This window comes from Eleutherodactylus coqui, chromosome 9 (genome assembly GCF_035609145.1).
Source record: "Eleutherodactylus coqui strain aEleCoq1 chromosome 9, aEleCoq1.hap1, whole genome shotgun sequence".
Taxonomy (NCBI): Eukaryota; Metazoa; Chordata; class Amphibia; order Anura; family Eleutherodactylidae; genus Eleutherodactylus; species Eleutherodactylus coqui.
Window position 1 is genome coordinate 175,383,922 of NC_089845.1, and position 26,445 is coordinate 175,410,366.

Here is a 26,445-nt window from a genome sequence, read left to right on the forward strand (position 1 = left end):
AGCCATATATAAGGCTGGTCAGTATGACGGCTCCAGACGCTCTGATCTTCAGGGGTTTGTTGCTCTTTTGCATGGTCTGCCGGATGCGCTGCTTGTCTTTGCCAGTCTGTTGTCAAGCTCTTTACCAATCTTGGCATCCGAGATGATACACTGCTGGACCACCCTCAGATCTTCCAATCCAGGGAGGACAGTAATCTTCCTGAGCTGCGGCTGATAGAGGAGACGGTTGTACGCTGCAGCACAGCCTCCCAGGGGATGCTCAAAGAGTGGAATAAAAAGCAATCAAAAAGTCATCTGTACCCCAAAATGGTACCAATGGAAACGTCAGATTATCCCGCAGAACACGACTCCTCATGCAGCGCTGGCAAAGCAGAACCCAAACTAGTCTGGGAAAGAGATAATGTCAAAAACAAAGGCAATCCCTTTGCCATTAGGGCCCTATTGACTGGTGTGTCGGAGGCTACCTGCAGAGCCTCCAGCGCAGACGTGGCATTTCATGGATAAACGCGGGAGCCCAGCAGTCCCTATAATGGTCAGTGGCGTCCGTTGGTTCCCTTATGGGATGTGTCCATTCATCCAGGGGATTCCATTTCCCGCTCCCATAATGGAGTTCCCAGCGCAGGCTGGTCACTAACAGGTTAACGCATTATGGCCACATAGACTTCACAAACACAAAGTAGACAAACAACGACTTCAATAGTTTTCTCCACTCTAACTGCTTCTGGCTGGAACTCACCGAGGAACGATGTGACACTTTCAATATTTTTAAAGACGCCATTGAATGTGAAGTTATCTGGAAGAAATCAAACAAAACCCATGAGGACAACATTTCTTCTGTAAACAGTCATGAACATGACTACGGGGCGGCCATCTTGTCTGTACAAGACTGGGAGGGGATGGATATCTTGTCTGTGCATGACTATGGGGAAGCCAGCTTGCCTGTACACGACTAGGGGGGGGGGGGGGCATCTTGCCTGTACATGACCATGGGGGGGGGGGCAGATTGCCTGCACATGACTAAAGGGGGGGGCATCTTGCCTATACATGTATATGATGGGGGGGGCATCTTGCCTGTACACGACTAGGGGGGCGGGGGCATCTTGCCTGTACATGACCATGGGGGGGGGGGGGGGGGGGTTGGGCATCTTGCCTGTACATGACTATGGGGGAGGCCTGTACATGACTGTGGGGGAGGCCAACATGCCTGTACATGTATATAATGGGGGGTGGGCATCTTGTCTGTACATGACTATGTGGGATGCCATCCTGTCTGTACATTACTATGGGGCAGCCATCTTGTCTGTACATGACTGTGAGGGGAGGGCTATCTTGTCTGTGCATTACTATGGGAGGCCATCTTGTCTGTATATGACTATGTGGGCGGCCATCCTGTCTGTACATGACTATGGGGGCGGCCATCCTGTCTGTACATGACTATGGGGGCGGCCATCCTGCCTGTACATGACTATGGGGGCGGCCATCCTGTCTGTACATGACTATGGGGGAGGCCATCCTGCCTGTACATGACTATGGGGGCGGCCATCCTGTCTGTACATGACTATGGGGGCAGCCATCCTGTCTGTACATGACTATGGGGGAGGCCATCCTGCCTGTACATGACTATGGGGGCGGCCATCCTGCCTGTACATGACTATGGGGGTGGCCATCCTGCCTGTACATGACTATGGGGGCAGCCATCCTGTCTGTACATGACTATGGTGGCGGCCATCCTGTCTGTACATGACTATGGGGACAGCCATCTTCTCTGTACATGACTATGGGGGCAGCCATCTTGTCGGTACATGACTATGTGGGAGGCCATCTTCTCTGTACAAGACTGAGAGGGGACGGCTATCTTGTCTGTATATGACTATAAGGGCGGCCATCCTGTCTGTACATGACTATGGAGGCAGCCATCTTGTCTGCACATGACTATGGGGGAGGCCATCCTGTCTGTACATGACTATGGGGGCGGCCATCCTGTCTGTATATGACTATAAGGGCGGCCATCCTGTCTGTACATGACTATGGAGGCAGCCATCTTGTCTGTACATGACTATGGGGACAGCCATCTTCTCTGTACATGACTATGGGGGCAGCCATCTTGTCGGTACATGACTATGTGGGAGGCCATCTTCTCTGTACAAGACTAAGAGGGGACGGCTATCTTGTCTGCGCATGACTATGGGAGGCCATCTTGTCTTTACATTACTATGGGGTCAGCCATCTTGTCTGTACATGACTATGGGGGCAGCCATTTTGTCAGTACATGACTATGTGGGAGGCCATCTTCTCTGTACAAGACTGAGAGGGGACGGCTATCTTGTCTGCGCATGACTATGGGAGGCCATCTTGTCTTTAAATTACTATGGAGACAGCCATCTTGTCTGTACATGACTGTGAGGGGAGGGCTATCTTGTCTGTGCATTACTATGGGAGGCCATCTTGTCTGTATAGGACTATGTGGGATGTCATCTTCCCTGTACATGACTATGGGGACAGCCATCTTCTCTGTACATGACAATGTGGGAGGCCATCTTCTCTGTACAAGACTGAGAGGGGACGGCTATTTTGTCTTTGAATGACTATGGGAGGCCATCTTGTCTTTACATTACTATGGGGTCAACCATCCTGTCTGTACATGACTATTGGGGAGGCCATTCTGTCTGCATATGACTGAGGGAGGCCATCTTGTCTGTACATGATCATGGGGGAGGCCACCTTGTCTGTACATGACTACGGGGGAGGCCACCTTGTCTGTACATGGCTATGGGGGAGGCCGCCTTGTCTGTACATGACTACGGGGGAGGCCACCTTGTCTGTACATGGCTATGGGGGAGGCCACCTTGTCTGTACATGGCTATGGGGGAGGCCACCTTGTCTGTACATGAATATGAGGCAGCCATCTTGTCTGTACATAACTTTGGGGGCAGCCATCTTGTCGGTACAAGACTGTGAGGGGATGGCTTTCTTGCCTGTGCATGACTATTGGATGCCATTTTGTCTGTACATAACTATGGAGGCAGCGATCTTGTCTGTACAAGACTATGAGGGGACAGCTATCTTGTCTGCTCATTACTATGGGAGGTGATCTTGTCTGTACATGACTATGGGGCTAGCCATCTTGTCTGTACATAACTATTGGGGAGGCCATCCTGTCTGTACATGACTATGGGGGCAGCATTCCTGTATGCATATGACTATGTGGGAGGCCATCCTGTCTGTACATGACTATGGGGTCAGCCATCTTGTCTGTACATGGCTATGGGGGCAACCATCTTGTCTGTACATAACTATGTAGGATGCCATCCTGTGTGTACATGACTATGGGGGAGGCTATTCTGTCTGTACATGACTATGGGGGTGGCCATTCTGTCTGTACATGACTACGGGGTGGCCACCTTGTCTGTCAATGACTACTACATGGGAGGCCACCTTGTCTGTACATGACTACGGGGGAGGCCACCTTGTCTGTACATGGCTATGAGGGAAGCCACATTGTCTGTACATGACTATGGGGGAGGCCACCTTGTCGGTACATGACTATTGGGGCAGCTATCTTGTTGGTACATGACTATGTGGGCAGCTATCTTGTCAGTACCCGACTATGTAGGAGGCCATCTTGTCTGTACAAGACTGTGAGGGGATGGCTTTCTTGCCTGTGCATGACTATTGGATGCCATTTTGTCTGTACATGACTATGGAGGCAGCGATCTTGTCTGCTCATTACTATGGGAGGCGATCTTGTCTGTACATTACTATGGGGGAAGCCATCTTGTCTGTACATGACTATGGGGGTAGCCATCTTGTCTGTACATTACTATTGGGGAGGCCATCCTGTCTGTTCATGACTATGGGGGCAGCATTCCTGTCTGTATATGACTATGCGGGTCGCCATTTTGTCGGTACATGACTATGGGGTCAGCCATCTTGACTGTACATGGCTATGGGGGCAACCAACTTGTCTGTACATAACTATGTGGGATGCCATCCTGTGTGTACATGACTATGGGGGAGGCTATTCTGTCTGTACATGGCTACGGGGGTGGCCATTCTGTCTGTACATGACTACGGGGGAGGCCACCTTGTCTGTCAATGACTACTACATGGGAGGCCACCTTGTCTGTCAATGACTACTACATGGGAGGCCACCTTGTCTGTACATGACTACAGGGGAGGCCACCTTGTCTGTACATGGCTATGGGGGAAGCCACATTGTCTGTACATGACTATGGGGTAGGCCACCTTGTCGGTACATAACTATTGGGGCAGCTATCTTGTTGGTACATGACTATGTGGGCAGCTATCTTGTCAGTACCCGACTATGTAGGAGGCCATCTTGTCTGTACAAGACTGTGAGGGACGGCTATCTTCTCTGTGCATGACTATGGGAGGCCACCTTGTCTGTACATTACTATTGGGGAAGCCATCTTGTCGGTACATGACTATGGGGACAGCCATCTTGTTTGTACATAACTATGTGGGATGCTATCCTGTCTGTACATGACTAATGGGAAGGCCATTCTGGCTGTACATGACTATGGAGGTAGCCATCCTGTTAGCACATGGTTATGTGGGATACTATCCTGTCTGTACATGACTATGTGGGAGGCCATCCTATCTGTACATGACTATGGGGGTCACCATCTTGTCTGTACATGACTGTGAGGGGATGGCTATCTTGTCTGTGCATGACTATGGGAAGACATCTTGTCTGTATGTTACTACGGGGAGGCCATCTTGTCTGTACGTGACTATGGGGATAGCCATCTTGTGTGTACAGAACTATGTGGAGGCATTCTGTCTGTACATGACTATGGGGGTCGCCATCTTGTCTGTACATGACTGAGAGGGGGCAGCTATCTTGTCTGTGCATGACTATGGGAGATCATCTTGTCTGCACATGACTGTGGGGGAGGCCATCTTGCCTGTACATAACTATGGTGGCAGCCATCTTTTTGGTACTTGACTATGGGGACAGCCATTTTGTTTGTAGATAACTATGTGGGATACCATTCTGTCTGTACATGACTATGGAGGCAGCCTTCCTGTCTGCATATGACTATGACGGAGGCCATCCTGTCTGTACATGACTATGGGGGAGGCCACCTTGTCTGTACATGACTACAGGGGAGGCCACCTTGTCTGTACATGACTATGGGGGAGGCCACCTTGTCTGTACATGACTACAGGGGAGGCCACCTTGTCTGTACATGACTACAGGGGAGGCCACCTTGTCTGTATATGACTACGGGGGAGGCCACCTTGTCTGTATATGACTACGGGGGAGGCCACCTTGTCTGTATATGACTACGGGGGAGGCCACCTTGTCTGTATATGACTACGGGGGAGGCCACCTTGTCTGTATATGACTACGGGGGAGGCCACCTTGTCTGTATATGACTACGGGGGAGGCCACCTTGTCTGTATATGACTACGGGGGAGGCCATCTTGTCTGTACATGGCTATGGGGGAGGCCAACTTCTCTGTACATGACTATGGGGGAGGCCACCTTGTCTGTACATGATTATGGGGAGCTATCTTGTTGGTACATGACTATGGGGGCAGCCATCTTGTCAGTACATGACTATGGGGGCAGCCATCTTGTCAGTACATGACTATGTGGGAGGCCATCATGTCTGTACAAAACTGTGAAGGATGGCTATCTTCTCTGTGCATGGCTATGGGAGGCCACATTGTCTGTACATTACTATTGGGAAGGCCATCTTGTCAGTACATTACTATGGGGGCAGCCATCTTGTTTGTACATAACTATGTGGGATGCCATCCTGTCTGTACATGACTATTGGGAAGGCCATCCTTACTGTACATGACTATGGGGGCGGCCATCCTGTCTGTACATGACTATGGGGGTCGCCATCTTGTTGGTACATGACTATGTGGGAGGCGATCTTGTCTGTACATGAGTGTGAGGGGGTGGCTATCTTGTCTGTGCATGACTATGGGAAGACATCTCGTCTGTATGTTACTACGGGGGAGGCCATCTTGTCTGTACATTACTATGGGGGCAGCCATCTTGCCTGTACATGACTATGGGGACAGCCATCTTGCGTGTACATGACTATGGGGACAGCCATCTTGTGTGTACATAACTATATGGGACGCCATCCTGTCTGTACATGACTATGGGGGTCGCCATCTTGTCTGTACATGACTATGGGGGAGGCCATCTTGCCTGTACATTACTATGGGGGCAGCCATCTTTTTTGTACACTATGGGGACAGCCATCTTGTCTGTAGATAACTATGTGGGATACCATTCTGTCTATACATGACTATGTAGGCAGCCTTCCTGTCAGCATATGACTATGTGGGAGGCCATCCTGTCTGTACACGACTATGGGGGTCGCCATCTTGTCTGTACATGACTATAGGAGCAGCCATCTTGTCTGTACATGTCTGTGAGGGGATGGCTATCTTGTCTGTGCATGACAATGGGAGGCTATCTTGTCTGTACATTATTATGGTGGAAGGAAAGGGTTAGGATTTCCTCTCTCTTCAGGAGAGAATAGCTACATTGAAGCTCATTAAGGAAGGTGAGAATTTCCTTGACAGAGCAGAAGAAAATCATCAAAATGTTGAAGGAAAAGAAATGCCCAGCGTATCTGCAGAAGCTGAGGAATAGAAGCATGTGACCCAAAGAAGTCAGGGGATCAGGAGGAACCAGTGCCAGGTTCTCACACAGGGGGGCTAGTACAGGTTCCTGAGCAGGAGAAAGTGGTACAACGAGAAATGAGTCTGCCCACAAAGAACAGAGCAGAGGAGAAAGAGGTACAGCAAGAAATGTCTCTACCGACAAAGAACTGTGTAGTAAGCACACAGAATCATCTTGGATGGAGAAATATAAGTGCTGTTGTAAAGAAGAAAAGCAGAGTGGTGGTTGTGGGGGATTCCCTGTTGAGAGGAACAGAGGCCACTTTCTGTAGACCTGACACCTCACGAGAGGGGTGCTGTCTTCCATGTGCACAAATCAAAGATGTGTCTGATAGGCTGTCAAGACTCTTCAGTCCTCCAGAACACCACCCATTCCTACTAATACATGTAGGGACAAATGGCACAGCAAAAAAGGACCTTGCAACTATCTGTAGAGACTTTGAAGACCTTGGAAAGAAGGTGAAGGAACTAGGATCACAGGTGGTCTTCTCACCCATCCTCCCAGTGGATGGCCATGGAATAAGAAGATGGAACAGGATTCTAGAGGTGAACAACTGGCTACGTCAATGGTGCCATCAGCAAAGATTTGGATTTCTAGAACCTGGAGTGAATAACCTATATGATGGACTGCTTACTAGAGACAGGTTGCACCTTACAGACAGGTAAGCATATAGTTGGTGACGCCTTGCTTCACTCATTAGGAGAGCTTTAAACTAGAACAATATGGGAAGGGAAGTGAAAGGTTTAAAATATACATCTAATCATGCATCTGAGAACCTCGCTATTAGAAGTATAAAAAAAAAGAACAAAGACAAAAAATTCAGAAGGAAAGTAGAGGAGCAAGAGACACCGATCACAAACTAACATGGGATGATACACATGATTGGGATACAAGGCTTGAAGGATACAACTTATTTATAAGAAACAGACCTAATAAAAGGGGAGGAGGTGCTGTGTTGTATGTTAGGAGAACATTCATCTCCACCGAGATTCAAGCTTCAGAGCTGGGAGTTCTGTAGAAACTGTTTGGGTAAGAATACAAGGAGAGAACAACAGAAAGGACACCATTGTGGGCATTTACTATAGGCCGCCTGGACAACCAGAAGATATGGAGGAACTCTATCTACATCACATGGCCAAGCTCTCAAAGAAGCCCGACATAGTGATCATGGGGGATTTTACCCATCCAGACATTTGTTGGGAATCTCTCAGGTAAAACTAATGGATCCAACAGATTCTTATCCGCTCTTGTGACAACTTTATCTTCCAGAAGGTAGAATAGAAAATAAGGGGATCTTCTATCTTGGACCTAATTCTTACCAACAGGGAGGGAATGGTTGGGGAAGTAAGTGTGGCTGGGACCTTAGGAGGCAGTGATCATGATATCCTTGGATGTTGGATAACAAGGGGAGGAAAACTGAGAAGACTCAGACCTCAAGGATGGATTTCAGAAAGACAGATTTTACTGAACTCAGAAAGAGGAGAGGAAGAATCCAATGGTTGGATGTTCTTAAGGACAGAAATGTCCAAGAAGGTTGGGAAATATTGTGAAATGAGATTCTCAAAGCACAATCGTTACCAATCCCTAAAAGAGGGAAGAATGGGAAGCATTTAAAGAGACCCGGATGGATGAACACAAAACTTGTACACATGTTAAAGAGGAAGAAAAATATGTTTATCAAATGGAAAGAGGGGGAATATCTAAAGAAGAATATAATGGGGTCTGCAGAAACTGCAGAGCAAGTGTCAGAAAAGCTGAAGCTGATAATGAATTGAGGCTTGTAAGAGAGGCCAAAAGCAATAAAAAAGGATTGGGGGTCAAAAGCAGAAGAAAAGTCAGAGATGCTATTGGATGCTTATAAGATGAAAATAGTGAATTGGTGAAGAATGAAGTTGAGAAAGACGGACTTTTAAATTCCTATTTTGTATCTGTTTTCTCTCTGAAAGTAGATGGAACATCAACTGATCTTTCCTGTGCTATTGGGGGAATAGGTTATCTGTAAGCAGAGAGATGGTGAGGGAACACTTAGCTAACTTACATGAATTCAAGTCTCAAGGTCCAGATGAATTACATCCTAGGATACTAAAGGAAGCAGTGGAGGTAATTGCTGAACCACTCGCCATAATCTTTGGAAATTCCTGGAAAACAGGAGAAGTTCCGGAAACTTGGACAAGGGCAAATGTTGTCCGCATCTTAAAAAAAGGGAAGAAGGTGGATCCATGAAACTACAGGCCTGTGAGCCTGACTTCTATACCAGGAAAGAGCTTTGAGCAAATTATTAAACAGCATGTATGCAAGTACTTGGATGAGAATGGAGTAATTAACTAGAGCCAGCATGGGTTTGTAACAAACACGTCATGCCAGACTAATCTAATGTCCTTGTATGACAGAATCGCCGACTGGGTTGATCAGGGAAATACAGTGGATATAGTATATCTTGACCTTAGTAAAGCATTTGACAAAGTATCTCATACTATATTTATTGAAAAAATGACCAAATCTGGGATTGACAAGGCAACTGTTAGGTGGATTCACAACTGGCTGAGTGATCGCTCTCAAAGAGTGGGAGAATGTATCAAGTGGGGACCACAAGGCTCTGTCCTAGGCTCAGTGTTGGCCAACATTGTTATAAATGATCTGGAGAAATTGATGGGAAACCAATCAAATTTGCCGATGACACAAAGCAAGGAGGGATAGCTAACACTAGGGAAGAGAGAGAGAGAGAGAGAGTATTCAAAAAGATTTAGAAAAGCTTGCACAGCGGGCGGCGACTAACAGAATGATATTTAACATGGAGAAATGCATAGTCCTACATCTGGGCAAGAAAAATGAAGAAAGCACATACAGAATGGGAGGAATTGGGCTAAGCAGCAGCACATGTGAAAAAGACTTGGGTATACTAATAGATCACAGACTGAACATGAGTCAACAATGTGATGCAGCAGACAAAAAGGCAAACACAATTCTGGGATGTATGAAGATAAGCATAGAGTCTAGATCACATGAGGTCATTATCCCCCTCTACTCTTCCTTAGTCAGACCTCATCTGGAATACTGGGTCCAGTTCTGGGCACCCCACTTTATACAAGACATATAAAGACAGATAAACTGGAGCAAGTTCAGAGAAGAGTTACCAAGATGGTGAGCGGTCTGCAGATCATGTCCTATGAGGAACGGGTAAAGGATCTGGGAATGTTTAGCTTGCAGAAGAGAAGGCTGAGAGGAGACTTAGTAGCAGTCTACAAATATCTGAAGGGCTGTCACAGTGCAGAGGGATCAGCCCTATTCTCATCTGCACAAGGAAAGACTAGAAGCAATGGGATGAAACTGAAAGGGAGGAGACACAGATTAGATATTAGACAGTGAGGGGGATCAATGAGTGGAACAGGTTACCACAGGAGGTGGGGAATTCTCCTTCAACGGAAGTGATCAAACAAAGGCTGGACAAATATCTGTCTGGAATGATTTAGTGATCTTGCACTGAGCAGAAGGTTGGACCCGATGACCCTGGAGGTACTTTCCAACTCTACCATTCTATGAATGGTCATTTTGTCTGTACATGACTATGGGTGTCACCATCTTGTTGGTACATGACTATGTGGGAGGCCATCTTGTCTGTATAGGACTATGAGGGCACACATATTGTCTGTGTATGACTATTGGTGTGGCCATCTTGGCTCAACTGCAGTTAACAGCATTTAAAGATATGCTTTACAGCAGCCGATAGCTGAGAAGTTTCCTCTACAGTACAGGAAGTCTCAGACTATTATTAGGCTAAGTGGTCAGTGTGCAGGGAGGGGAGGAGGTGTGCTGTGACACCAGAATATGGTCAGGCTTATTGGTTGGTGTGATAAATGCAGGATTTCTTTAAAATTCATATAGAAAATTAAAAAAAATATATATTTAACATAAAAACTGCTATGAGGTCGTTTTCTGATGACACTTTTTTTGTCCTTTTGGTGTTGAGCGGAATCATTGTTTTTTGCCTCAGTGACCACTGAGAGACGATCTGTACTCCTCTGGCGGCTGCGGGGTCCTAGATTTGGCATTCTGGAATCTTTTTGGTGTGTAACATTTTAAGTGAAATGTGTAAAGTATTGACCCCGCTGGAGTTTTGTGCTCGGACTGATAAGTGTTGAGCTCCTCGCAGCTTCTCATGCTTTGGCTTTTATGTAATAATCCACCTCGTTTCCTTCCTGTGATGCAGCTTGTGGTAAATACCCGGCAGCAGTTAGTGTGCCTTAACGGGGGTTATTTTCGGGCAGCTTGGGGGGCTCTGTAAGGCCGCGACATGGTCACTCATAGTCGGCTTCATGGATTGCCGTCAGTGGGATTGAGGATCTGGGAACAGTTTGCAAGTAACCGAAGCTGCAGGCGCGGCTGATACTCTGCGGTGGGTCCTCGCCGCCCCTCACGCCCCGACCGGACAGAACACATGGATATTAAAGCTGCAAAACTAACGCAATCAGGGAAATTTCTGTCAAACTGCTTCCTGCCGGGATTCATGTGATGCGTCGTCAAGGTTTTTTGTCATTCGATCACTCACTGGTTAATCACTTTAACCTGTCTGGTAGCGGCCGACAGTGATGCAGGATTACAGCAGCCGCTTACTTACTGATGTTTCTTAACGGGAGGTCAGAAAGCTCCGCTAACACAGGAGGAACTCCCGATTCCTGCGCATTTGTAGTCTCTGAAATATAAGAAATAGCGATTTCATTTAAAAGGGTCAGTCGGCCACATTTGGCCCCGTCTTCCAATCCTGACCACAGATGAGGGAAATTAAGGCAAACATAACCCTGCATTCTCTTATTCTCAGTACCTCTATGGCCCCAAAATTGCCATTTTCAAGTTCTGTTCATGGTATGCAAATTACAAGCAAACCATCCAATGGGCAGTTCAGTTCTTGGGGTGCGTGCAGCTCCCTGCCCCGCCATCTGTTCCAATCCCACCTCTGCATTCCAGTATTTGCGCCACACCCATGGGATAGGCGTGTTTGCAGGGACATCAGCAAGGCCGTTGCTTGCAGTCGCTGCTTATTCCAGAAGCGTTGTAAACACATGGCGTCCCCAACTCCAAAGAGCTTCAATTGGCAATGAGCTGGGTTGGAGTACCAGGAGGGTGAGAGGGCATGGACCAAGAAGAGGACCGCCCTTCAGATAGCTTGTTCTGAAGTCACATATGGCACACAGAGCTTTAAAACAGATTTGGGGTCCAAGAAGTACGAAGAATAAATGAAAATAGCCAATAAGGTTTGTCTACATGGTTAGGGTTGGTATATATGCTGACAAAGGTAGGTGGTCTTTGCAGCATTTTGTAGTCATTTGCAGGCCCTGCCTCACAGGGAATCACACGACATGAACTGACATGTAGTACTTCCTCCCATAAGACACCCAAATATAATTGCCATGATGGACAAACAGTTTTCCAACCTGTACGTGGGTGGTGGGTGGCATTATATGTCAACCAACCTACAACTTAGGTCTTCCTCACACAGGCGTTCGGCAAAGTGCAGCAATTTTACTTTTGCTTTTCGGCTGCAGCTCCCTGCAACTGACAGCTGGGTTCAGCATACCTCACAACTGATGAAGTGCGCTAAACACCGAAAAATAGAACAGATTCCTCTGAGAGGCTCCATTAAAAGCAATGGGAGCGTTATGCCACGATCAGCGTGGCACTGAAAACACCACGTTAATCACGGAAAAAGCACCTGTGTGAGGGAGGCCTAGGGATGTGTTCATGACTACTGTTGTATCTTCATCACCATTAGAGATGAGCGAACATACTCTGCCGAGCTTGATGCTCGTTCGAGTATTAGCATACTCGATGGTGCTCGTTACTCAAATGAGCATCAAGTCGTGTTCGACCCCGCCCCAGTTTTTGGCTCCTCCCCACTGTGACGTGCCTGTTTTGGCCCCCTACCCAGCGCGCTTCATTGGCAATTTTTTTGTCGAGAGAGAGAATGAACCAAGGAAATAAAAAGAAAGCTCGGGACCCGGCGTCCCACATACAAAAATGCTCGAGTCTCCCATTGTAGTCAATGGGGTTCATTACTCGAGTAGAGCTCTCGAATTTTACGAAAAGCTCGACTCGAATAACGCGAACCCGAGCATTTGGGTGCTCGCTCATCTCTAATCACCATCTAATCCCAGACATTGTCCACTGTCAATGTGACCTCAGTACAGATTCTGATTAAATCCATGATACTACATCACTGTACTCCATACCCGCATATAGTACCCTAGCTGATATACCCATCTTCGCCTGAGTTAATTTGGTACTGGTGTTTATCTGGTGTTCACATGAAGTCGTGGTTACTTTAGAGATACTGAGGAAAAACATGTTTACCATTTTGCATAGTTCTCTGCGTTACCCAGGAAACACCACGTGGAGGTAACCATGCGACGTTTCCTTTATATAAAATGACATCGGGAAGTGAGAGAATTAGATTCCGTACGTAAAATTTGGACGCTAATTCTTTTGCGCTTAGAATTAAATAATCCAGTTTGGACCCAATAACTTTTCATATTTATGACATAATCAATCCTCGTGCCAAATTTCATGTTTCTACGACATCGGGAAGTGAGAGAATTAGATTACGTACATAAAATTTGGACGCTAATTCTTTTGCGCTAGAATTGAATAATCGAATTGGGACCCATTAACTTTTCCTATATTGGACATAATCTATGCTTGTGTGAAATTTCATGTTTTTACGACATCAGGAAGTTGGAGAATTAGTGGCGAGTCAGTCAGTGAGTCAGTCAGTCAGTGAGTGAGTCAGTGAGGGCTTTCGTCTTTATATATATAGATCAATGCCCGTACCAAATTTCAAGTTTATATGACATCGGGAAGTGAGAGAATTAGATTATGTACGTAAATTTTGGACCCTAATTCTTTTGCGCTTAGAATTAAATAATCCAGTTGGGACCCAATAACTTTTCATATTTATGACATAATCAATCCTCGTGTAAAATTTCATGTTTCTACGACATCGGGAAGTGAGAGAATTAGATTACGAACATAAAATTTGGACGCTAATTCTTGTGCGCTTAGAATTAAATAATCCAGTTGCGACCCATTAACTTTTCATATTTATGACATAATCAATGCTCGTGCCAAATTTCATGTTTCTATCACACCGGGAAGTGAGAGAATTAGATTCCGTACATAAAATTTAGACGCAAAGTTCTTTTGCACTAAAATTGAATAGTCGAGTTGGGACCTCTTTACTTTTCCTATTTTGGACATAATCTATGCTCGTGCCAAATTTCATGTTTCTATGACATGGGGAAGTTGGAGAATTAGTGGCGAGTCAGTCAGTGAGGATACGGATAGGGCAGGTGAGGGGCTACATGCTGGGCTGCATCTCAGGCTCCCAGGTCCCACTATTAAGCCACAATAGCGGCAAGAGTGCCCGCCCCCCACCCCCAACAATTTTTACTTCGGACAAACCCTCATTAGCAAGGCACACCTTAGCTAAGCACCACACTACCTCCAACCAAGCACAATCACTGCCTGCGGGACACACTGCTGCCTCTTCTCCTGGGTTACATGCTGCCCAACCCCCACGCATGACCCTGCGTCCGCAGCGCATACAAAAGTGTCCCTGCCCAGCCTTCAGCTGCCCTCATGCCACACGCTGGCTTCATAGCCACACCACCCTCATGTCTATTTATGAGTGTGTCTGCCATGAGGAGGAACCGGAGGCACACACTGCGGAGGGTTGGCAGGGCCAGGCAGCGACCCTCTTTAAAAGGGGGGGGGGGCGATAGCCCACAATGCTGTTGAGAATTGATAATAGATTGACGTTCGATCCTCATTCCAATCCTGTGCCACCTCCATCAGGAGCTGCAAACGTGGGCATAAAGGGGACTCCGGTGCCAGCCCAGCACTTCTACACATCTCCACAATGCAGCAATACTCGGTGTGGGAAGTATGTGAGCAGGCCTTGAGTCAGCCTCTGTCCCAGCAAACACCTTGTGTGGCCCAAGGTGCTGCGAGTGACATAGCAATGGGGAATCCATGTGTCCGCACAGTATTCATTCTAATTGGGTGTCGGATACCTCATCGACAACGCAAGGGGTAAACCATCTGCACTCTGCACCCTACCCAACTCTGTCAGTGTTTTTGGGACAGACAGGTAAAACACCTCAATGGGAAGTCTGTGTGCACCCACAGCATGGGTGGCCCCCAGGAACCCACAGACGGTACATAAAAAAAATCCCATTGCAGTGCCCCGGATAGCTTAGGTTATGTGAGAGAAAATAGATGTTGGGTTCGGCCCACACTCCATGCCCTAGTCAGTCTGTTTTTTTTTTTAAAGTGCCAGGCAGGTACAACTCCGCTATGGGAAGTCTGTGTACACCCGCAGCATGGGTGGCTAGCAGGAACCCACAGATGGTACATAGAGAAATCCCATTGCAGTGCCCCGGATAGCTGTGGTAACGTGAGAGAAAATACATGTTGACCTCGGCTCACAATCCATGCCCTAGTCAGTCTGGGGTTTTTTTTGGGCCAGATAGGTAGAACACCATGATGGGAAGACTAGGTGCACCCATAGTATACACAGACCCCTGTAATATTCCTGTAGCAAAGGTATAAGCTGACCCCAGTAATAGTTATGTTGCAGAAGTCTAGGGAGACCCTAGTAACATTTCTGTAGTAACAGTATAGATAGACCCCTGTAACATTTCTGCAGCAGAAGTATAGGCAGACCCCTGTAACATTTACGTGCCAGAAGTATAGGCAGAACCAGGGTAACATTTTAGTAGCAGCAGTATAGGCAGACCCCTGTAACACATATGTAGCAGCAGTATAGGCAGACCCCTGTATCAGTTCTGTAGTAGCAGTATAGGAAGACCCCAGCACCATTTCTGTAGTAGAAGTATAGGCAGACCCCTGTAACATTTACGTAGCAGAAGTATTGGCAGGCAGACCCCAGTAAAATTTCTGTAGTAATAGTATAAGCCAACCTCTGAAACATTGGGGTACCATGAGCATAGGCGAAGGCTGGAATAATTAGTTGGATAACAGTATAGGCGTGGGCCCGAAAGATAAGTGTACCAAGAGTACATGGGTACCTCTGAAAAATTTATCAACCGAGAGGGCAGGTGAAACCCATAAATATTTTTTGAAAGATATAGCTCACTGTTGCTTAAATTTGTAACAGAGCCTGGAGGCAGCCCTGTTGAAAAAATCGGTTCATGTTAAAGTATCAATACTTTTGAAACTTTGAAAATTGTAAAAACATTGGTAGATGAGTCTTTTGGGCCGCAGAAAAATTGGCCATTCAGCGCGATGACATGTTGTTTCTGAGGGAGGAGTAGCAGGAGGAGGACTAATGTCAGAGACAGATTGACAAAGCTAGATGCCCCGTTTTCCTGGTAATAGAGAAGAGTGCTTTTATCTGCAGTTGCAGCGAAAAGAATCTTTAGGTTCCGCTGCTCTCCGCCAGTGGAGAAGAGAAGTCTGGGGAAATCCAGGCTTTGTTCATCTTGATGAGTGTAAGCCTGTCGGCACTGGCAGTTGACAGGTGGGTACGCTTGTCCATGATGATTCCCCCAACTGCACTAAACACCCTCTCTGACAAGCTGCTAGCTGCAGGGCAAGCCAGCACCTCCAGGGCATACAGCGCAAGTTCGTGCCACGTATCCAGCTTTGACACACAATAGTTGTATGGAGCAGAGGCATCACGGAGGACGGTGGTACGATCGGCTACGTACTCTCTCATCATCTTTTTACAGTGCTCCCTCCGACTCAGCCTTGACTGGGGAGTGGTGACGCAGTCTTGCTGGGGAGCCATAAAGCTGGCAAAAGCATTGGAGAGTGTTCCCCTGCCTGCGCTGAACATGCTGCCTGATCTCCGCGCCTCCCCAGCTACTCGGAACTGCGCCTTCTGCTGCTAGCGCTGTCAGATGGGAAGTTTAGCATCACTTTGTCCACCAGGGCCCTGAGGTATTGCATCACTCTCGTACCCCTTTCCTCTTTGGGAATGAGAGTGGAAAGGTTCTCCTTGCACCGTTGGTCGAGAAGGGTGAACACCCATAATCCGTGTTGGCCAGAATGCGTCTAACGCGAGGATCACGAGTAAGGCAGCCTAACATGAAGTCAGCCATGTGTGCCAGGGTGTCAGTACGCAAGACATGGCTGTCCTCGCTAGGAAGATGACTTTCAGGCTCCTCCTCTTCCTCCTCCTCCTCCTCCTCCTCCTCCACAGGCCATACACGCTGAGCAGATGAGAGGCAAGCAGCATGGGAACCCTCTGCAGTGTGCCCAGCTGTCTCTTCCCCCTCCTCCACCTGCTCCTCCCCTTCCTCTTCCTCCTCCAAAACCCGCTGAGATATAGACATGAGGGTGGTCTGGCTATCAAGCGACATACTGTCATCCCCTGTCTCCTGTTCCAACCGCAAAGCGTCGGCCCTTATGCCTTGCAGCGAACTTCTCAGCAGACATAGCAGCGGGATGGTAACGCTAATGATTGCAGCATCGCCGCTCACCATCTCGGTAGACTCCTCAAAGTTTCTGAGGACCTGGCAGATGTCTGCCATCCAGGCCCACTCCTCAGTAAAGAATTGGGGAGGCTGACTACCACTACGCCGCCCATGTTGCAGCTGGTATTCCACTATAGCTCTACGCTGCTCATAGAGCCTGGCCAACATGTGCAGCGTAGAATTCCACCATGTGGGCACGTCGCAGAGCAGTCGGTGCTCTGGCAGATTAAACCGATGTTGGAGGGTCCTCAGGGTGGCAGCGTCTGTGTTGGACTTGTGGAAATGTGCGCAGACGCGGCACACCTTGCCGAGCAGGTCAGACAAGTGGGGGTAGTTTTTCAGAAACCGCTGAACCACCAGATTGAAGACATGGGCCAGGCATGGCACGTGTGTGAGGCTGCCGAGCTGCAGTTCCGCCACCAGGTTACGGCCGTTGTCACACACGACCATGCCCGGTTGGAGGCTCAGTGGCGAAAGCCAGATGTCGGTCTGCTCAGTTAGACCCTGCAACAGCTCGGGGGCCGTGTGCCTCTTGTCACCTAGGCTGAGTAGTTTCAGCACGGCCTGTTGACGCTTGCCCACTGCTGTGCTGCCGCGGCGCGCCACACCGACTGCTGGCAACGTGCTGCTCACATTTCTTAATTGAGAGGTAGAGGTTGCGTAGGAGGGGGAAGGTTTAGAGGAGGTGGCATAGACCGCTGCAGATACCAGGAACGAGGAAGGACCTGCTATTCTGGGTGTGGGTAGGATATGTGCAGTACCAGGCTCTGACTCGGTCCCAGCCTCCACTAAATTCACCCAGTGTGCCATCAGGGAGATATAGTGGCCCTGACCGCTAGTATGTGTCCGTGGCTAAGTGGACCTTCCCAGAAACCGCGTTGGTGAGGGCATGATTGATGTTGCGGGAGACGTGCTGGTGTAGGGCTGGGACGGAACACCAGGAAAAATAGTGGCGACTGGGGACGGAGTAGCGTGGGACCGCCGCCATCATGTTTTTAAAAGCTTCCGTTTCCACAAGCCTGTACGGCAGCATCTCCAGGCTGATCAATTTGGCAATGTGCACGTTTAAAGCTTGAGCGTGAGGGTATGAGGTGGCGTATTTGTGCTTTCGCTCCAACGCTTGCGCTAGCGACAGCTGGACGCTGCGCTGAGAGGCATTGCTGGATGGGGCCGAGGACAGCGGAGGTGAGGGTGTGGGTGCAGGCTGGGAGGCGCTCGTGCCTGTGTCCTGAGAGGGGGGTTGGATCTGAGTGGCAGGTTGGGGCACAGGGGGAGAGGCAGTGGTGCGACTCGGAGGCAGTGAATGGCCTTCGTCCCATCTTGTGGGGTGCTTGGCTATCATATGCCTGCGCATGCTGGTGGTGGTGAGGCTGGTAGTGGTGGCTCCCCGGCAGATCTTGGCGCGACAAAGGTTGCACAACACAGTTCGTCGGTCGTCCGCGCTCTCAATGAAAAACATCCACACCTTTGAACACCATGGCCTCTGCATGGTGGCTTGGCGCGAGGGGGTGCTTTGGGAAACAGTTGGGGGATTCTTCGCTCTGGCTCTGCCGCTACCCCTGGCCACCCCACTGCCTCTTCCGACCTGTCCTGCTGCTGCACTTGCCTCCCCCTCTGAAGACCTGTCCTCAGTTGGCTTAGCAAAGCAGATGGGGTCAGTCACCTCATCGTCCAGCTGCTCTTCCTCCGAATCCTCTGTGCGCTCCTCCCTCGGACTTACTGCAATTACTACTACCTGACTGATAGACAACTGTGTCTCATCATTATCGTCCTCCTCACCCACTGAAAGCTCTTGAGACAGTTGTCGGAAGTCCCCAGCCTCATCCCCCGGACCCCGGGAACTTTCCAAAGGTTGGGCATCGGTCACGACAAACTCCTCCGGTGGGAGAGGAACCATTGTTGCCCAATCTGGGCAGGGGCCCGAGAACAGTTCCTGGGAGTTTGCCTGCTCCTCAGAATGTCTCATTTTCATGGAGTGAGGAGGCTGGGAGGAAGGAGGAGCAGCAGCCAGAGGATTCAGAGTTGCAGCAGTGGACTGCGTAGAAGACTGGGTGGTCGATACATTGCTGGATGCATTTTCTGCCATCCACGTGGACCTAAAAATTGTGATATGAAGCTGGGGACCGCAGAAACATGCCTCTCTCCTAATCCCGCAGCAGCCAGCTGTGATTCACCTGGACCAGGAACTCGGCCAGTGCCCACAACCTCACTTGGACCTCTGCGTCCTCGTCCCCGTCCACGTCCTCTAGCCCGACCCCTACCCCTCAGCATGGTGGATTACAAATAGAGCAGACACAGAGCGGTGTAAATAATTATGGAATTATTGGTGTACAGTTGGAGGCTGACAGCGGTATTGTAATGTTAACTCCAAGCAGAAACAAAGTATACAGAAGGCTGCAAACAGGCCTAGCTATGCAATAGGGATTCACTACAACTCCCACAAGACACCCTATAAATTTCAGATGGTCAGGGGTAGCCCAACGAAGGAGCTTTTCTTGTAATTTTTTTGAAAAAGAATACCGGCTATATAGCGTGTATATGACTTTCCCTCTATCAGGGGCTGTCGCAGTACGCTGTGTGTGAAGTTGGTGGCAGACACAGAGCGGTGTATAAAATTAGGGAATTATTGGCGTACAGTTGGAGGCTGACAGCGGTTATGTTACGCAAAATGCAGCCAGAAAAAAATTATACGCAAGGCTGCAAAAAGGCCTAGCTGCATAATAGTGAAGCACTACAACTCCCAGCAGCCACGTAGTAAAATGCACACGGTCACACGTAGCCCTAAGAAGGACCGTTGGGGTTCTTGTACACAGGATCCTACACTACCACTGTCCCTGCCTCACCACTACTGCCCCTATACTCTGTATAATAGACTGCAGACTGAGAACGCTATAGCTGTAATAGCCTGCACAGTCCGAGATGAAAAAAAAAAATTTGGGTGCAAAACTGCTCCCAGCAGCCACAACAGTAATGCACACGGTCAGATGTGGCCCTAAGAAGGACCGTTGGGGTTATTGAAGATGCTAACACTCCCTATAGCACCAGCAGCACCCTCCCTAATCTCTTCAGCGTGTGTCTGAGGCGAGCCGCGGGCGGGACAGCTTTAAATACTCGGCGGTCACTTGATCTCGCTAGCCACTCACTGCAGGGGGGTGGGATAGGGCTGGAACGTCACAGGAGGAAGTGGTAATGCCTTCCCTGCATGTCTATTGGCTAGAAAATGGCACTAAACATGCAGGGAAGGAAATGAAATTGACTTGAGTACCACGTGGTGCTCGTCTCGAGTAATGAGCATCTCGAACACCCTAATATCGAACGAGCATCAAGCTCGGACGAGTATGCTCGCTCATCTCTAATGTTCACCATTTTGCATGATTCTTTGTGTTACCCAGGAAACACCACGTGGAGGTAACCATGTGACGTTTCTTTTATATAAAATGACATCGGGAAGTGAGAGAATTGAATTCCGTACGTAAATTTTGGACGCTAATTCTTTTACGCTTAGAATTGAATAAACGAGTTGGGACCTATTAGCTTTTCCTATTTATGACATAATCAATGCTCGTGCCAAATTTCAAATTTCTATGACATCGGAAAGTGAGAGAATTAGATTCCATACATAAAATTTGGACGCTAATTTTTTTGCGATTAGAATTGAATAATCGAGTTGGTACCTATTAATTTTTCCTATTTGGGACACAATCTATGCTTGTGCCATATTTCATGTTTTTATGACATCGGGAAGTGGGAGAATTAGTGACGAGTCAGTCAGTCAGTCAGTGAGTGGGGGCTTTCGTCTTTATATATATACTAGCGTACCCGTCGCGTGTTGCTGCGAAGACAGACAGACATACATTCATTCGTTTTTATATATCTAAATAACAACCAATCACAGCGCAGCTTTCATGTTACCTCAGTGGTATAATATATAACAACCAATCACAGCGCAGCTTTCATGTTACCTTAGCAGTATAAAATATAACAACCAATCACAGCGCAGCTTTCATGTTACCTCAGCAGTAAGAGAAATAACAACCAATCACAGCGCAACTTTTATTCTGCCTCAGCAATATAAAAAATAGCAACCAATCACAGCGCAGCTTTCATGTTACCTCTGCGGTATTATATATAGCAACCAATCACAGCGCAGCTTTCATGTTACCCCTGCGGTATTATATATAGCAACCAATCACAGCGCAGCTTTCATGTTACCTCTGCGGTATTATATATAGCAACCAATCACAGCGCAGCTTTCATGTTACCTCTGCGGTATTATATATAGCAACCAATCACAGCACAGCTTTCATGTTACCTCAGCAGTATAAGAAATAGCAACCAATCACAGCACAGCTTTCATTTTACCTCAGCAGTATAATATATAACAACCAATCACAGCACAGCTTTCATGTTACCTCAGCATTCTCAATATCCAGCAATTGTCTTGCGATACGTTCGGCGGATGTATCATCTTGTAGTTGAACACGCCTCCCGTTGCTCGTAATGCCTTTTGCTTTCGTGCTTGAGATGGAAATCAAACGATCTTTGTCTTGGGGGCATAACTGTGGATGATGCTCGCACGTGCGCCACCTATCGTAGGATAGATGTACTATGCCAGTAATCCTCCCAGGAGTGTACTCAGCAACTTCCCAAAGTCTCATGGCGATTGTATGAATGGTGTAGTAATGCATAAAGGACAGACAGACAGACATACATTCATTTATATATATCAGCAAGTGAGAGAATTAGATTCCGTACTTAAAATTTGGACGCTAATTCTTTTGCGCTAGAATTGAATAATCGAGTTGGGACCCATTAGCTTTTCCTATTTATGACATAATCAATGCCCGTGCCAAATTTCAAGTTTCTATGTGAGAAAATTATATTCCGTACGTAAAATTTGGATGCTAATTCTTTTGCGCATAGAATCGAATAATCGAGTTGGGACCCATTAGCTTTTCCTATTTATGGCATAATCAATGCCCATGCCAAATTTCAAGTTTCTATGTGAGAAAATGACATTCCGTACGTAAAATTTGGACGCTAATTCTTTGGCGCATAGAATTGAATAAACGAGTTGGGACCCATTAGCGTTTCCTATTTATGACATTATCAATGCCCGTGCCAAATTTCAAGTTTCTATGTGAGAAAATGACATTCCGTACGTAAAATTTGGACGCTAATTCTTTGGCGCATAGAATTGAATAATCGAGTTGGGACCCATTAGCTTTTCCTATCTATGACATAATCAATGCTCGTGCCAAATTTCAAGTTTTTATGACATTGGGAAGCAAGAAAATTCCATTCCGTACGTAAAATTTGGACGCTAATTGTTTTGCGCATAGAATCGAATAATCGAGTTGGGACCCATTAGCTTTTCCTATTTATGGCATAATCAATGCCCATGCCAAATTTCAAGTTTCTATGTGAGAAAATGACATTCCGTACGTAAAATTTGGACGCTAATTCTTTGGCGCATAGAATTGAATAATCGAGTTGGGACCCAGTAGCTTTTCCTATTTATGACATAATCAATGCTCGTGCCAAATTTCAAGTTTCTATGACATTGGGAAGCGAGAAAATTAGATTCCGTGCGTAAAATTTGGACGCTAATACTTTGGCGATTACAATTAAATAATCGAGTTGGGACCCATTAACTTTTCCTATTTATGACATAATCAATGCTCGTGCCAAATTTCATGTTTCTATGACATTGGGAAGCGAGAAAATTAGATTCCGTACGTAAAATTTGGACGCTAATTCTTTGGCGCTTAGAATTAAATAATCCAGTTGGGACCCATTAGCTTTTCCTATTTATGACATAATCAATGCTCCTGCCAAATTTCCTGATTCTGCGACATCGGGAAGTGAGAGAATTAGTGGCAACGTTGGAAATCGAACGATCTACGTGGGGGGGTTGTAACTGTCGACGGCGCTCGCACGTGCGCCATTTATCGTAGCATAAATGTACTATGCCTATAATCTTCCCAGGAGTGTACTCAACAACTTCCCAAAGTTTCATGGGGATCGGATGAATGGTGTAGTAGCGCATAAAGGACAAACACACACACACACACAGACAGACAGACAGACATACACGCATACATTCAATTTTATATATATAGATAGATCAATGCCCGTGCCGAATTTCAAGTTTCTATGACATCAGGAAGTGAGAAAATTAAATTACAAACGTAAAATTTGGATGCTAATTCGTTTGCGCTTTGAATTAAATATTCGAATTGGGACCCATTAGCTTTTCCTATTTATGACATAATCAGTGCCTGCGCCAAATTTCATGCTTCTACGACATCGGGAAGTGAATTAGATTACGTGTGCAAAATTAGAACGCTAATTATTTTGTGCTTAGAATTGAATAATCGAGTTGGGCCCAATTAGCTTTTCCTATTTATAACATAATCAATGCCCATGCCAAATTTCAAGTTTCTATGACATCGGGAAGTGAGAGAATTAGATTACGTGCGTAAATTTTGGACCCTAATTCTTTTGCGCTAGAATTGAATAATCAAGTTGGGACCCATTAGCTTTTCCTACTTATGACATAATCAATGCCAGTGTCAAATTTCATGTTTCTACAACATCGGGAAGTGAAAGAATTAGATTGTGTGCGTAAAATTTGGACGCTAATTCTTTTGTGCATAGAATTGAATAATCGAGTTGCGACCCATTAACTTTTTCTATTTATGACATAATCAATGCCCGTGCCAAATTTTTATGTTTCTACAACATCGGGAAGTGAGAGAATTAGATTCCATACGTAAAATTTGGACGCTAATATTATTGCTGCTAGAATTGAATAATCGAGTTGGGACCCATTAGCTTTTCCTATTCATGACATAATCAATGCTCGTGCCAAATTTCAAGTTTCTATGACATTGGGAAGCGACAAAATTACATTCCGTACGTAAAATTTGGACGCTAATTTTTTTGCGCATAGAATCGAATAATCGAGTTGGGACCCATTAGCTTTTCCTATTTATGGCATAATCAATGCCCATGCCAAATTTCAAGTTTCTATGTGAGAAAATGACATTCCGTACGTAAAATTTGGACGCTAATTCTTTGGCGCATAGAATTGAATAATCGAGTTGGGACCCATTAGCTTTTCCTATTTATGACATAATCAATGCTCGTGCCAAATTTCAAGTTTCTATGACATTGTGAAGCGAGAAAATTAGATTCCGTGCGTAAAATTTGGACGCTAATACTTTGGCGCTTACAATTCAATAATCGAGTTGGGACCCATTAGCTTTTCCTATTTATGACATAATCAATGCTCCTGCCAAATTTCCTGATTCTGCGACATCGGGAAGTGAGAAAATTAGTGGCAACGTTGGAAATCGAACAATCTACGTGGGGGGGTCGTAACTGTCGACGGCGCTCGCACGTGCGCCATTTATCGTAGCATAAATGTACTATGCCTATAATCTTCCCAGGAGTGTACTCAACAACTTCCCAAAGTTTCATGGCGATCGGATGAATGGTGTAGTAGCGCATAAAGGACAAACACACACACACACACAGACAGACAGACAGACATACACGCATACATTCAATTTTATATATATAGATAGATGAATGCCCGTGCCGAATTTCAAGTTTCTATGACATCAGGAAGTGAGAAAATTAAATTACAAACGTAAAATTTGGATGCTAATTCTTTTGTGCTTTGAATTAAATAATCAAGTTGGGACCCATTAGCTGTTCCTATTTATGACATAATCAATGCTCGTGCCAAATTTCAAGTTTCTATGACATTGGGAAGCGAGAAAATTACATTCCGTACGTAAAATTTGGACGCTAATTCTTTTGCGCATAGAATCGAATAATCGAGTTGGGACCCATTAGCTTTTCCTATTTATGGCATAATCAATGCCCATGCCAAATTTCAAGTTTCTATGTGAGAAAATGACATTCCGTACGTAAAATTTGGACGCTAATTCTTTGGCGCATAGAATTGAATAATCAAGTTGGGACCCATTAGCTTTTCCTATTTACGACATAATGCTCGTGCCAAATTTTCAAGTTTCTATGACATCGGGAAGTGAGAGAATTAGATTACGTGCGTAAATTTTGGACCCTAATTCTTTTGCGCTAGAATTGAATAATCAAGTTGGGACCCATTAGCTTTTCCTACTTATGACATAATCAATGCCCGTGTCAAATTTCATGTTTCTACAACTTCGGGAAGTGAAAGAATTAGATTGTGTGCGTAAAATTTGGACGCTAATTCTTTTGTGCATAGAATTGAATAATCGAGTTGTGACCCATTAACTTTTTCTATTTATGACATAATCAATGCCCGTGCCAAATTTTTATGTTTCTACAACATCGGGAAGTGAGAGAATTAAATTCCATACGTAAAATTTGGACGCTAATTCTATTGCCGCTAGAATTGAATAATCGAGTTGGGACCCATTAGCTTTTCCTATTCATGACATAATCAATGCTCGTGCCAAATTTCAAGTTTCTATGACATTGGGAAGCGAGAAAATTACATTCCGTACGTAAAATTTGGACGCTAATTCTTTTGCGCATAGAATCGAATAATCGAGTTGGGACCCATTAGCTTTTCCTATTTATGGCATAATCAATGCCCATGCCAAATTTCAAGTTTCTATGTGAGAAAATGACATTCCGTACGTAAAATTTGGACGCTAATTCTTTGGCGCATAGAATTGAATAATCGAGTTGGGACCCATTAGCTTTTCCTATTTATGACATAATCAATGCCCATGCCAAATTTCCTGATTCTGCGACATCGGGAAGTGAGAAAATTAGTGGCAACGTTTGAAATCGAACGATCTACGTGGGGGGGTCGTAACTGTCGACGGCGCTCGCACGTGCGCCATTTATCGTAGCATAAATGTACTATGCCTATAATCTTCCCAGGAGTGTACTCAACAACTTCCCAAAGTTTCATGGCGATCGGATGAATGGTGTAGTAGCGCATAAAGGACAAACACACACACACACAGACAGACAGACAGACATACATGCATACATTCAATTTTATATATATAGATAGATCAATGCCCGTACCGAATTTCAAGTTTCTATGACATCAGGAAGTGAGAAAATTAAATTACAAACGTAAAATTTGGACGCTAATTCTTTTGTGCTTTGAATTAAATAATCAAGTTTGGACCCATTAGCTTTTCCTATTTATGACATAATCAATGCTCGTGCCAAATTTCAAGTTTCTATGACATTGGGAAGCGAGAAAATTACATTCCGTACGTAAAAATTTGGACGCTAATT

The 26,445-nt window shown here is 46.1% G+C and overlaps 1 protein-coding gene across 1 annotated transcript in view; it reads right to left on the minus strand.

Annotated features, from left to right (window-relative positions):
• The window catches only part of OC90 (otoconin 90), a 184,495-nt gene that overhangs the window by 131,564 nt on the left and 26,486 nt on the right, over positions 1 to 26,445 (minus strand). Inside the window, exons 3-4 of the mRNA XM_066578803.1 lie at positions 11,292 to 11,366; positions 737 to 793 (exon numbers count right to left, since the gene is read on the minus strand). Of these exons, the coding sequence (XP_066434900.1) occupies positions 737 to 793; positions 11,292 to 11,366 (132 nt within the window). The remainder of the gene's footprint in view (positions 1 to 736; positions 794 to 11,291; positions 11,367 to 26,445) is intronic.